The 14879-nt window shown below is 40.5% G+C and overlaps 1 protein-coding gene across 2 annotated transcripts in view; it reads left to right on the top strand.

Moving 5' to 3' along the window:
* Window positions 1-14031, top strand: part of UGT8 (UDP glycosyltransferase 8) — a 94649-nt gene extending 80618 nt beyond the window's left edge. For both annotated transcript variants that reach the window (XM_070452378.1, XM_020889216.2), the window contains 4 exons: window positions 4684-4826; window positions 7057-7133; window positions 9615-9834; window positions 11435-14031. In XM_070452378.1, coding sequence (XP_070308479.1) covers window positions 4684-4826; window positions 7057-7133; window positions 9615-9834; window positions 11435-11798 — 804 coding nt within the window. In that variant the 3' untranslated portion in view covers window positions 11799-14031. The remainder of the gene's footprint in view (window positions 1-4683; window positions 4827-7056; window positions 7134-9614; window positions 9835-11434) is intronic.
* The last annotated feature ends 848 nt before the right edge of the window (window positions 14032-14879 follow it).

The following is a 14879-nucleotide window of genomic DNA, read 5'->3' on the forward strand; positions in this document are numbered from 1 at the left end:
CACCAAACCTTTTCTGAATTTACGCAGCAGATTGGAGACCTTGGGGAGGGGTCCGTCCCCTGGTGGCCAGGTGGCCCCGGCCCCTCCCTCTCTCCACTCCAATCTCTCACTGTCCTCTTCTCCTCCCGCTCAGGACAGAGAGTTGGAAAACCACCTTGGGCCTCGGTCCCCACATTAAGCCAAGGGCGGGAGGTGCATGCATGTGCTAAATCGCTTCAGTTGGGTCTGACTCTTTGCGACCCCATGGACTGTAGCTGGCCTGGCTCCTCTGTCCATGGGATTCTCCAGGCAAGAATACTGGAGTGGGTTGCCACACCCTCCTTCAGGGGATCCTCCTGACCCAGGAATTGAACCTGTGGCTCTTACGTTTCCTGTTTTGACGAGAGTGTTCTGTACCACTAATGCCACCTGGAAATCGCAAGCCAAGTGCAGTATTACCTTCTAAAAATTCTGAGTATTTCCCCTGGAGGGAGTGAACCATCATGAATAAAAGTTTTTCTAGTCCCTTACATACCAATAAAGACAATATACTTGAATATATTCTTCTTATGGCTAATGACTATGATAGGAAAAGCTGGAAAAATAGGTTTATGATTTCATTGTGTATCAAGCAAAACAGAGAACAAACAACTGAAGAATTATATGTAACTTTATTATATGTAACTTTATATGTATCCATAGAGTCAGTTGAAACTTGAGGACCTTCTAAGTCCTTGGGAGACAAAAATTAAATAATGTTATTCCTATCAGTTTAGTCGCTCAGTTGTGTCCAACTTTTTGCAACTCCATGGCCTGCAGCATGCCAGGCTTCCCTGTCCATCAGTAACTCCTGGAGATTGTTCAAACTCATGTGCATCAAGTCAGTGATGCCATCCAACCATCTCATCCTCTGTTGTCCCCTTCTCTTCCTGCCTTCAGTCTTTTCCAGCATCAGGGTCTTTTCTAGTGGGTCAGTTCTTCACATCAGGTGGCCCAAAGTATTGGAGTTTCAGCTTCAGCATCAGTCCCTCCAGTGAATATTCAGGACTGATCTCCATTAGGATGGACTGGTTGGATCTCCTTGCAGTCCAAGGGATTCCCAAGAGTCTTCTCCAACACCACAGTTCAAAAGCATCAATTCTTCCACACTCAGCTTTCTTTATAGTCCAACTCTCACATCCATACATGACTGCTGGAAAAACCTAGATGGACTAGATGGAACCTTTATTGGCAAAGTAATGTCTCTGCTTTTTAATATGCTGTCTAGGTTGGGCATAGCTTTTATTTCAAGGAGCAAGTGTCTTTTAATTTCATGGCTGCAATCACCATCTGCAGTGATTTTGGAGCTCAGAAAAATAAAGTCTGTCACAGTTTCCACTGTTTCCCCATCTATTTGCCATGAAGTGGTGAGACTGGATGCCATGATCTTCATTTTCTGAATGTTGAGTTTTAAGCCAACTTTTTCACTGTCCTCTTCTACTTTCATCAAGAGGTTCTTTAGTTCCTGTTTGCTTTCTGCCATAAGGCTAGTGTCATCTGTGTATCTGAGGTTATTGATATTTCTCCCGGCAATCTTGATTCCAGCTTGTGCTTCATCCAGTTTGGTATTTCACATGATGTACTCTGCATTTAAGTTAAATAAGCAGGGTGACAACATACAGCCTTGACATACTCTTTTCCCAATTTGGAACCAGTCTGTTGTTCCATATCCAGTTCTAACTGGTTAAGTTTCTTCTTTACCTGCATACAGATTTCTCAGGAGACAGGTAAGGTGTCCTGGTATTCCCACCTCTTTAAGAGTTTTCCACAGTTTGTGGTGATCTACACAGTCAAAGGCTTTGGCGTAGTCATACGTAAATATTTTTCTGTTACTGTCTTGCTTTTTCTATGATCTAACATGATATTGGCAGTTTGATCTCTGGTTCCTCTGACTTTTCTAAATCCAGCTTGAATATCTGGAAGTTTACGGTTCACGTACTGTTGAAGCCTGGCTTGGAGAATTTTGAGCATTACTTTGTTAGTGTGTGAGATGAGTGAATTCCATGAACAGAGGAGCCTGGTGGGCTACAGTCCATGGGGTCACAAAAGTCGGACAGGACTGAGTGACTAACACTCCACTTCACTTGAACATTCTTTGGCATTGCCTTCCTTTGGGATTGGAATGAGAACTGACCTTTTCCAGTCCTGTGGCCACTGCTGACTTTTCCAAATTTGCTGGCATATTTAGCGCAGCACTTTCACAGCATCATCTTTTAAGATTTGAAATAGCTCAACTGGAATTCCATCACTTCCACTATCTTTGTTCATAGTTATCACACCATTGTGGTTATCTGGGTCATGAAGATCTTTTTTCTATAGTTCTTCTGTGTATTCTTGCCATATCTTCTTAATATCTTCTGCTTTTGTTGGGTCCATACCATTTCTGTCCTTTATTGTGCCCATCTTTGCATGAAATGTTCCCTGGGTATCTCTGATTTTCTTGATGAGATCTCTAGTCTTCCCCATTCTGTTGTTTTCCTCTATTTTTTTGCATTATTTTTCCTAAAAGGTTTAGTATTTTTGAATGTAAACATTTTGGAAATAGCATTGGCCCTGACATTTTTGACTTTAGAGAGTTGGATAGTTGGTGAAAAATTATTTGAAGAAAAACCATAGGGAGAAAATACTATATGTATGCAGATCATTCTACTGTGCTATGTTTGTATTTGTTCTAAGTACTCCTAGCTTAAGACTGTATATAAAATGTAAATTCTGAATCAGTTTGTTGTGTTTCTTACTTTGAACCTTCAAATTTCACTGTTAAATTTTTGGCACATGTGACATTCTTGATAAATGTGGTAGCATACAAGTTAAAAGCTTTAATATACGGTTGATATATTCTGTTTCTTTTATATATTCATTAATAAGTAGAGTTTCCTGAAAAATGAGGTATTTTGATAAGATTTTCTTCCTTTCCAAATAATGATAGCCTATTTTACTCATTCAGTAGCTGGAAGGATGTACTTCCTTTCCATCTTCATTCTTGGTCATATAATGACACTATTCATTAATTCATTTGGGGCATAAAATGTAGTCCCCTCTTCCCTGCTAAGAAAAAGTGTAATAGAGCCAGTTAACACAGATCTCATTAAGTGAGAGGCAGGAAAGACAGCAGAGAAAAATCAAAACATATAGAGGCCTAACATTCCTTAGAAATACTCAATACTTACAAATACTCAATATAAATATTGAGCTACATGGTGATGCCATTGTGATGGTACTTCATACTGTACTTCTTACCTCTCAGCTGCAACTCAAATTATGCCAGGAAGTGGTGTGCCATGAAAGAGCCCAGATGACACAGTCATCTCAATAACTTCTTCGTCCTGAACCAGAGACCTCCCAGGTCTGCAAAACGTAACTGAGACAGCTCACTCTGCCTGTTGTGACTACAGCGTGGGACTGTCCCCTGTTTCCATGACTGTAATAGGGCATAAGTATTGCCAGTGGGCAGGATATTTGTTTTCCTTACTGTGGAATTACGTGTTCTTCAAAGCACTGTGGCTTTATGAATTTTCATATGGGAAACTGAAACTCAGTGACAAAAGACTTAGTCAGAGGGGTGCCCTAAAAACAAGCTGGTGCCTACAGAATGAAATGCTGCCAGGGTAGTATTCTTTAAAACAAACTTCTTTCATCTTTAGCACAAATCAGTGATACTGGCAGAAGGGTGTTAATGTGTCTTCCTTGCTGCAGTTTGACAGTTTCCTAATTTAGTATCAGATTTGCTATGGCCCCGTATATATTAGCTGTAGATGGACATGTTTGAGAATTTAGTGTTTTTCCACACAACAAGGGAAAGCTTCTGCTCAAAGATTTCCAGAACCCTGGGATGCCTCTCTATACAGTACATATGATTTCTGTTCTGTGTGAGTGGAACTTGAAGAAATAATTAGAGAAACAGTAAAACTTCTTAGACATATGGTTCTGTGCCTCATTCCTTCTCATTCTCCGTCATATAATACAGTACGCTTTTCAGAAATGAAAATTATCAAGCTTAGACCAAGTAAAATCAGCCTCCATTCAGATCAGTTCAGTTTAGTCGCTCAGTTGTGTCCGACTCTTTGTGACCCTATGGACTGCACCATGCCAGGCTTCCCTGTCTGTCACCAACTCCTGGAGCTTGCTTAAACTCATGTCCATCGAGTCAGTGATGCCATCCAACCATCTCATCCTCTGTCGTCCCCTTCTCCTGCCTTCAATCTTTCCCAGCATCAGGGTCTTTTCCAATGAGTCAGGTCTTTGCATCAGGTGGCCAGATTATTGGAACTTCTCCCTGGGTGGGCGTGGCAGTAGTAGTTTTTATTTTTGTCATATGTCTCATCTTTCAGGTATATCCTCATACAGATTTATCTCTAGCCATGTTTTAAACATAAGTTTCAATTTTTTTCTTAGTTTTGTCTGAGATCTTAGGCCATTAATTGCTGATATTTTGTTGTTGTTTATTAATCTTACCAAATTAACTATATGTCCTCCTTATTTTAGTTAGCATCAGCAGGTGAAATATTTGAAAGAAAAGCATTTAAAGGAAAGTATTATATCCTATTCAGGTTCTAATTGTTTAAGAAAATTATCTGAATGCTTTTTAAAAACAGAGCTGTGATGACACTGATTATAAACTCTATTACTCCTTCATAAAATTAACTGCCGTGTTTTGACTTGCAGGATCTCCAAAGGTGGGTAAATGGTGCTAATGAGCATGGTTTTGTCCTGGTGTCTTTTGGAGCTGGCGTCAAGTATCTGTCAGAAGACATTGCTACCAAACTGGCTGGAGCTCTGGGGAGATTGCCCCAAAAAGTGATTTGGAGGTAAAGTAATAATATAGATTGTTTCTTCACCACTGATTTTCCGTATCCTCTTGCTTAGTCCGCAGGTGTAAATAACCACAACACACTGATACCCTGGCAATATCAGCAGGATGCCCTGACTTTTCATTTTGTTTCACAGTGTGTTGAAATCTAGGGGTTAATTTATACAGTGCTCTGTGATGGATAGAGACATCTAGTCCATCACATAAAAAGAAGATATGTGCAGTGATGTGTCCTTGTTGATGTGCGTTTTTACATTACCCTCCTTTTGTTGTCGTTCAGTCGCTCAGTCATGTCCGACTCTTTGTGACCCCAGGGACCCTTCTGTTATTTATCATCATTTAAAAATGTATAATTGCATGCATTTCTATGTGCGTGTGGGTTAGTCGCTCAGTTGTGTCCGACTCTTTGCACCCCATGGACTGTAGCCCACAAGGCTCCCCTGTCCATGGAATTGTCCAGACAAGAATAGTGGAGTGGGTTGCCATTCTCTTCTTAGAGGATCTTCCCGACCCAGGGATCAAACCCAGGTCTCCTGCATTGCAGGCAGATTCTTTACTGTCTGAGCCGCCAGAGAAGCCCATTTCTATATATTCCTTCAAATCAGTGTTGGAATGAGATTAAAAACAGGTAAGATGAATGATTAAATAGGTAAAACATTTCATGGACCCTTTTGGGCTCCCACTTTGTTTATAAATGCTTTCGATTCCTTTCACCCAAGAGACCAGGCCTTTAAAAATACCGTGACTTGCCAGTTAGTGCTGGTCAAAACAGACCTCGCTTCTTTGGGAGGCACTGCCAGCACATGTCTGCCTCTGGAATTTCTTTCTTTTAATAAGTTATTTACCTATTTTTATTTTTGGTTTTGCTGGGTCTGCATTGCTGCCCTCCGGCATCCTCTAGTTGCAGCGAGCGCGGGCAGCTCGTCGTTGTGGTGTTCGGGCTTCTCGTTGTGCGGGCTTCTGTTTTTGGGGCGCGCCCATGGGCTCTAGGGCACACGGGCTTCACTAGTTGTGGCACTTGGGCTCACTGTGGGTCCCGGGCTCGAGAGCATAGGCTCAGCAGTTTGCGGCGAACGGGCTTAGCTGCTCCGGGGCATGTAGAGTCTTCCCGGACCAGGGATCGAACCCACGTCCCCGACATTGGCAAGCGGATTCTTAATCCACTGTCCCAGCGGGGCAGTCCGGTCTCTGGAATTTCTAACCCAGTGTCTAGACGTGGCCCTGAGCGCTCACTTAGTGCGTTTTTATTTAGTGCCTGCCCCCACCATGGAGCGTTAGGGATACAGAGGTGAACAAGTTCAGCCCCACATTGTCGAGCCTTTACAAGTATGCTGTAAGGAATGTGGTTTTCTCCCTTGTACAGACTGTGAGAGAATCAGTTCCCACTTCTTCTGGTGCAGCTCGAATGGGAAAGAATCTGCCTGCAATGTGGGAGACCCGGTTCAATCCCTGGGTCAGGAAGATCCCCTGAAGAAGGGCATGGCAATCCACTCCACTGTTCTTGCTTGGAGAATCCCATGGACAGAGGCTACAGTCGATGGGCTTAGAAAGAGCTGATATGACTGAGGGACTAACACTTTTCATTTCCTCCTGGCTAAGCTGTGAAGTGGATGTTGGGTTTCCTGTGTTAGGCTTAACCCAGAAAGCGCCCCTTCTGTTAATTATTTGGGCCAGTTTGTATCTGCCCATTGCAGCCTCGTGCCTTTCGCTCAGTTGATGAGCACGTTATGGTTTGTTTCAGAGACCAAGGCAGGAAACAACCTGCCTCTTTACCCCACAGCACCATCTCTGGGGCCCAGCCAGAGAGGAGTACTTCCTACTTTGTTCTAGCTCTTGAGCCTCTCCTCGGGTTCTAGGTGTCCGGATGGGAAGTGGTGACTGCCTAGGGGTGACCGTCCCTGCCTTCCTCTTTCACCTTCTGGATGCTGGTAGAAAGTTGACTTTCTAGCAGAGGTCCATGTGGTTGCTATTTCCCGCAGTTCTGTGAGAACTGCTGAAGGAACGTGGATCTCAGTATAATCCAGAATGTTTCGTATTTGTCCCTCAATCAATGAAAATGTGAAAAAGTAACTAAAATTTTTGTTGTTATTGAAGCATGGCTTCTCTCTTAAGAATATCAACAAAAGATCATGTAACGTTTATTTTAAAACCAGAAGTTTAACCAGACAGCTCATACCGAGAGTCAGGTTTGATTTGTTGAAAGATTCATTGTCTGGTGGACATTTCAGGTTTTCTGGAACCAAACCAAAGAATCTGGGAAACAACACCAAGCTCATAGAATGGTTACCACAAAATGACCTGCTTGGTAAGTCAGTGACCCCTGGGTGCTTACTTGGCTTTTTTATTTTAATTGCGTAAATGTGAATTTTACACTTGAGTGGCTTCTATAGTATATGTGTGGTTTATAATAGAATCATTATATTCTCTTCTATGCTAAGTCCTAGATTTCAGACCAACAAGTCAGATCTCCAGTTATTGGCAAATTATTTTAAAGTGTAACCATTTAGGCCTATAAATTAAAATGGTTAGACCAGTCACAAGTTTTGATTTTCTGAAAAATATACTTAACACTACATAAACTAGTAGGAGTAAAGCTATACCTAGATTGATCAGCTAAAAATAGTCAAATTAAAAACAGTGAAAATTTAGGTTTCTCCTATAGTTTTACTATAGCTGTATCTAAGAAACCAGAGAAAGCTGAAGTTACTTATTTGTTTTAAACCACAGTTAAGCAGAAAGCCAAAAAACAATTTATTTCAACTTTATTTGAATCGTCTGACTAAATTTACTCCTAAGTCACTGGGCAATTTTGAACACTTTGTTTCTTTTGATTTATTTATTTATTGGGGTTCTGATCCTCAACTCAAAATTAAAATGCTAATTATATGCATATTTCAAGATTTGAATCTAAACAATTTAATTATCTTTGATAAATGTAAAATGTAACTTGCTTTATTCATTAAATCTCTAGGAAAACATAATGCCATGTTATCCTTTAAGATATTACTTCCTAAGGACATTATAAAAATGTTATTGATTTTGGCAATATCAACTCATTTATTTGTTCAGTAGTACTAATCTTAACAGATTACGTGAAAGTTATATTCTTAAAAATAGGCTTTTAGAGAGTATCTTTTAGAAGCTGAATGGACCCTCTAAAACCCTGCAAATTGAATTTTGTAACTATAAAACAGCAAGTATAAATAATTCCTTTTCATCTAGTTTATTATAAATATTATTCTATAAGTTATAAAAATGATGGAAAAAAAGACAATTTACCTTTTTTGATATTTGCATTTTTTTCTGTTTCTTATCTTTACTGTTATGATGTCAGATGCCATAGGAAGTAGGAAGGAAGCAGGAAATTTAAAATCTCCATATCTTGACCCTCAGCCATCTCGCCGCAGCGGTAGACGCTGCTCTCTGGGGTCATCAGAATTGGCTCCATGCCGTTTTTTCTCTGAGGCTACACAGCAAGGTGCAGCCGCACTCAGAGGGCCTCCCAAGTTCCCATCTCCTCCAGGCTCCTCGTAATCTCAGCTCCCTGCCTTTACTGAGATTAGCATCCTCTTCAACTCCAGCCATGACCTCTGTGGATCCTCTCCTGGTTTCTAACTATGTTCAGAAGATTCCTCCAGGAACAGAAGCAGGAACTAAATCAGCGTCCCCTCCTCTCTCAGCGCATTCCCCTTGCCCTCCACACACCAATTCTCTTTACTTTTTCACAGCTGACCTTGCTGGTGGTCAGGTTTCACTCAAAGAAAAAGAGTTCTACTGCTGAAAAGAAAGTTTGAAATCCACTGCCAGGGCAGATTCCTTAGTTGGACTGAGTTGAGAAGCCCCTTGTGGATCAGGGCCAGAGACACTGAGTGGCCAGCCTGCTAGATGCTGGGGGTGGAGAGTCCTGGAGCCCCTTGGAGACCTAGGTTCATACGTGACATGTCTTTATTTTAAAGGCTCGTATTTTTGCAAGCTGTAATTTCTCTCTGGCCATCTAACACCCATCTCAAGTGTCGTGTTTTATGTCTTATGTTCCTTATGCAAGTCTCTGCTCACAGGGCAATCTGGAGTTTGAAATACCTCACTAACTTTGATAAATTATCTCTTTTATCTTCATGCCAAGCAGGTGTTACATGATGTCCTATCTCTTAGAACTAATTTTTGTATTTATCTGTCCCTGCTTGTTTTTATTCCTAACACGTAGAGTTGGACCCTAAGGTTGAGAACTCCAGATGCTGCAGACATGACTTGGATGTTGTAAATACTGAGCGCTGTGCAATGTTCCCCCTTGGATAAGCACAGAAATGTTTCTTGGACATCTGGAGTCCAGCCTCACACTTTTACATTTTTTTTTTTACAGGGTGTGTTTGACTTTAACATAGATAAATGTTTGAGTAGCCAGAGTGGGTGTCTGTTTAGTAGAATGTGGTTATACTCTGGTATTTTTGGTTATTCCTTGCTTTCATTGGCCTCTTATTAATTACTGGCTATTTGAATGCAGTTGGTATTTGTGTTTTGAGAGAAGATATTGTAATATACTTCTTAAAGCTATAAATGTTAGCTACTTAAAATGGCTTTTAATTGATATATACAAATCTGATAATTTTGCTTATAATAAACATTATAATTGGTGCAGAGTAGGAATCAATCAAACTGTGTTTTTAAAAAATCTTATATCTGAAATGCATGTTTATTATAATGTCAACTTTTAAGAAATTTCTGGAAAACATCTTCCTAGGATAATAGACAGTATTCTAAGTGGCTTTCTTTTTTAATCCTTCTTTAGGGCATTCCAATATTAAAGCCTTCCTGAGCCATGGTGGTTTGAATAGTATTTTTGAAACTATGTATCATGGTGTGCCTGTGGTGGGAATCCCACTCTTTGGAGACCATTATGATACTATGACACGGGTACAGGCCAAAGGCATGGGGATACTGCTGGAATGGAAGACGGTAACTGAAGGAGAGCTGTATGAAGCCCTAGTGAAAGTTATCAATAATCCCAGGTAAGGTTTCAACTAATATTAAAGCAGGTGAACTATATTTACCACAGCATATTGTCAATAGCTGATAACTGCCAGCAAGTCGTCAATAAACTAAATGTAGAAATATCCTTTAGATTCCTGTGTGTAATGTCATTTGAAAAATAGCAATCATTTGTCCAGCTGTGTATGACCGCGAATAATAATCCACCAAAGTTTGCCAGACTGGGGGAGAAACTCCCATGGGAACCTTTGGGTCCCTAGAGTTTGTCAAGTTTTGTGTCCTTGATCTCATTTTAATGCTCATAAAACTTTGTATCACTATTTTCCTCATTTCCATTATAGAGATGAGGCACTTAAAACTCAGAGAGCTTCAGTAATACACCCCTAGTTATACAGCTTTGGAGTAGGAACTTGAACCAGGACTGTCTGATTTCCAAACGGGTGCTCTTAATACTGCCGGGTGCTTGGTTTCCCTAACTCTGGGCATCAGTGAAATGCCAAGATATATTTACTCAGGTGAATGACTTGGTCAGAATCTTTTATCTTATTTTGTTTCTTAAATTCTTGATGTGTCTTGAATTAACCCAGTTCACAGCTGAGCCTCAAACGGTAGAGAGTTGGCCGCATAGTTTTAAAACAAAGCATAGGTTTTCCCATTTTTATGTGACATTTAATTGATCCTGCATTTCCAGTGGCATTAATGTCTGGAAGAGTGTGAGCTTTTCCTCTTTATACCCAGGATACATAGCTTAACACTGGATTGAGAAACATTGCTATAGTCTTAAGAAACAAGGCACAATAAAGGAAAACTCTTTCATATAAAATAATGTTTCTTTTATGTAAAAGACTGGATTCAAGTGCCCTGGGGTTCTTTATGCTGCTATATGTGGGCTCAGAGGCAGCCTTTATGCACTGACCCCTTAGAGGATCCAGGGTCTTGGTTGTAATTCTTGGCACTTGGAGCAATGTGTTTGATCATCCGAGGTGTCGGAGTAGGGGACCCTGTTGTCTGTGTTCTATAACTTTCCTTTGAAAACTGTGCTCCGATGCTCAGTTGTGTCCAGCTCTTTGCAACCCTGTGGACTTAGCCCACCCAGCTCCTCTGTCCATGGTATTCTTCAGGCAAGAATACTGGAGTGGCTTGCCATTTCCTTCTCCAGGGGATCTTCCCGACCCAGGGATGGAACCCATGTCTCTTGCATCCACCTGCTTTAGTAGGCATATTCCTTACCAGTGGCACTATCTGGGAAGCTGATAAACTGATAAGCTGATAAACTGATACTTTAAAAGTAGCAGTTCAGTTCAGTCACTCAGTCATGTCCAACTCTTTGCGACCTCATGGACTGTGGCACACCAGGCTTCCCTGTCCATCACCAACTCCTGGAGCTTGCTCAAACTCATGTCCATTGAGTCGGTGATGCCATCCAACCATCTCGTCCTCTGTCGTCCCCTTCTCCTCCTGCATTCAATCTTTCCCAGAATCAGGGTCTTTTCCAATGGTCAGTTCTTTCCATCAAGTGGCCAAAGTATTGGAGTACATCAAGGCTTTAAAAGTACAGTGTTTTTCAAAATGTAATGTTCTTATGGAAAATGACATGTGTGTCTTGCCTCCACTCCATAGCTACCGTCAGAGGGCTCAGAAGCTTTCAGAAATCCACAAGGATCAGCCTGGTCACCCCGTCAACCGGACTGTCTACTGGATCGACTACATTCTCCGCCACGATGGAGCCCATCACCTGCGTGCTGCCGTGCACCAGATCTCTTTCTGTCAGTATTTTCTCCTGGATATCGTCTTCGTGCTGTTGCTTGGTGCTGCCCTGCTTTACTTCCTCTTGTCATGGGTGACAAAATTTATCTGCAGAAGAGTCAAAAGTGTGTGGTCAAGCAGTAAGCACAGCACAGTGAATGGGCATTACCATAATGGGATCCTCAATGGCAGGTGTGAGAGAAACGGCCACATTAAACACGAGAAGAAGGTGAAGTGAGCCAGCAGCCCACCTGATAGTAGCAAAGTGTCCCGTCGGCGAATTTTTATTGCTACACGTTAGTCTAACAACTACTAAATTAAAAACATCAGTAAACAATTCTAACACTCCCTTATCTGATCTTATTAATGAAATTCTGTGGGATTAAGATGGCTGTAAAAAGCACAAACCTAAAATGCAAAAATGTATTTTATTTGAATACTGATACAGGTAGTTTTGGCACTGAACCTTTTAGAAGCCTTAATTATTTAAATCAATTAAGTGACTGTGTCAGACTTTAGTTTTAAGTCTTGATATATGTGTGTCCCGGATGAGGAATGGTTTATTTTCTCTTAGAAAGGTTTCTCTGTGTGTATGTCTGTGTGTGTGTATGTTTCCTAACTGACAGACTTTTAGCCAGCTGCTTGTTATATTTGTTGACGGTACAGCACATCTAAGAATGAAATAGAAAGACAGTTAGGATCCAGATGTTCCTCTTCTAGAACTTAATATACGGGGACTCAGAAACAGTACCACTTAAAAGTGAATGCAGAGGAAGAAAACGCAAAAGATAAATGGCACCTGTTTTTGTACTTTTGGGTTTTTAGGTTTGTTTTCTTTCTTTCTTTTTTTTTAACGACTGTGGATTCTTCTGGGGGGAAAAAACGTACAATTAAGTAAATGTATAAATTTGTTGTCATAGTTTATTTTTATTTCCCCCCTACCAATAATTTGCCTCTGGGAGAATTTTATAGTTTTTTTTTTCTATTTCATTTTAACGACTAACGTTATCTTAACTATATAATTCAGGCAAAGCAACAAAGCTCTGGTTTTTGTTCAAAGTACTGAAGGCTACTACTTATCTGGCATCTTTAAACAGGGCCATTGTTTGATGACTTTTCTATAATGTAATTTTTGAATGTTGAGATGTGATATTTCCAAAGTTTTAACTAGAAAACCACCTTCTTCATCCCCTTTTGGTGTCTGGGCCACACAATCTGTTATATCAGTGCCAACATTTAATTCTTTTCATTGGATCATTTACTTTTCTCCATATTGGTACCTGCTTTGTCTGAGAGGTCTGAGATCTGGTTACCAAATCAAACTTTGCGTGACTCACAGAAGTGACAGAGAAACTGTCCCACTTGTTTGTGAAAGTGAGCCCCACCTCCTGCCCCCTCCCTCACCTCTCCCCCGTCTGCTCTGGCTCTGCAGTCCGTTGTGGCTGCCGTGGGACAGTCACACTGTTCATTTGAGAATGGGGTGCAAGTCGCAGACATCAGAAAATCAGGACCTCCCCACTGAACCGTACACTCACTGGCATCTAGGACTTCATTCCATGTCATTCTGTTTACTTAGCATTTGCACTGCACATGTTGAGTGTATGCTTTATTTATTTGTAGTTCGAAATCTTATGTCTGACAGCTGAAAGTAGAAAACGACAGCATTTACCTAATGACTTTCACTAACACGGGAAGAGTTGTGAAAATTCTAGAATGCTGTAAATCCTTGTCATACACTATGACATACAACTTCATCACACTCCCACCAGGAGCCACTCTCCTGTACTTAGAAATAATGTCACAAGTAGTTTTCTAATGTACAATGCAGGCAAATACATTGCTCTCTGAATACTTGAAGAAATGGTATTACATATATAAGCCTATTAGTTATACCTTTTCACAATCTTATAATATTGCCGTTAAAGGGAAAGAAAAACACAGGCAATGAGTGGTGGGATGGCAACAGGACTTAGAGTGTATGACTGAGTTGATTTTGCTTTTTTGGAATTGGATGAAGTTGACAGTAGGCATTCACTGGATGATTAAGCATAAGTTAATCTCCACTGTGATAAGAACTTAAACAATAAACATGATTTAAAAATAGAGAAATGTTGTTGGAATAAAATTTTTATTCAGATTTTATTTCACAATATTATGTATATCCATTATAAACATGTTTCTGAGACAGGTCTCCCAACTTTTATATGTGTATATGAGTGTGAAAACAGTGTGTTACATGTGAGAATGTTTTTTTTAATTATTATTAAACACAGGGATTTACCTTACAAATACATCAACATGGATCATAAAATTGTCCCATAATTAAGAATGTTAAGTGTAGGTATTTACTGATCATTGTTGTTGTTGTTGTTGTTTTAGTAAGCTTATTGTTAGCCAGTTTTGGTAAATAGAGTGATTTTAAATTTTCCACACTTGGGCTAGATTCTCTAATAAAGTAAAGTTTTCATGAAGGTATTTATTCATTTATTTTTTTAAAAAACCTCTGCAAGTGTTTCTATAACTGGTCATCATCTTGTCAAATGCAAATGAGAATTAAGACATCAATCATTTTTCCTCTAGAGTCATAAGTTTCAATATCCCTCCGCATCGACATAAAAGCAGAGTTCGGATGTCCAGGATTGGAGGGAAGCAATGTTTGGGATAACGCAGTGGTTTATGATTAAGATTGAAGAAAGCTGGAGATTCTTTCTTGAGGATGTAGACACTTTGTATTACAATCTGGGGACATTCTCAGATTCCTAAGTACAACGTTAGTATTTTCTGGTAAAGTTTCCACTGATGTTTATCAACTTAGATTTGAGAGTATTGTCCTTAAAAGAGTCACCCACATATTTACCACCTCCCCCTCTCCATATTGTGATATGCAACACCCTTCTGCAGCTGTACTGGAATCCACCACACTGGATCCTCTGAGGACTCCAATTAAAAACAAAATAAAAAAAAACCCCTTCATGTGATCTGGTTCCTGTCCCTGCTGTCCTGAGCTGCTAGGAACTAGCAGTGGTGAGGTGCTGCTGAGACAAGACGAACCTCTTGGTTTTTTCCCACCCATATCCTGTTTCTGCCGAAACTAGGAGAATATTTTATGCCCAGATGACCTGCTTCAGTGCCCTACTCCCAGCTTTGCCTGTTATTAGATAAACATGCCTGAGTGCTCCATCGCTAAATTATGTCCAACTCTTTGCCACCCCATGGACTGTAGCTCACCAGACTCCTCTGTCCGTGGGGTTTCTGAGGCATACTGGAGGAATACTGGAGTAGGTTGACATTCCTTCCTCCAGGCGATCTTCCTGACCTA

This window comes from Odocoileus virginianus, chromosome 21 (assembly GCF_023699985.2).
Source record: "Odocoileus virginianus isolate 20LAN1187 ecotype Illinois chromosome 21, Ovbor_1.2, whole genome shotgun sequence".
NCBI lineage: Eukaryota > Metazoa > Chordata > Mammalia > Artiodactyla > Cervidae > Odocoileus > Odocoileus virginianus.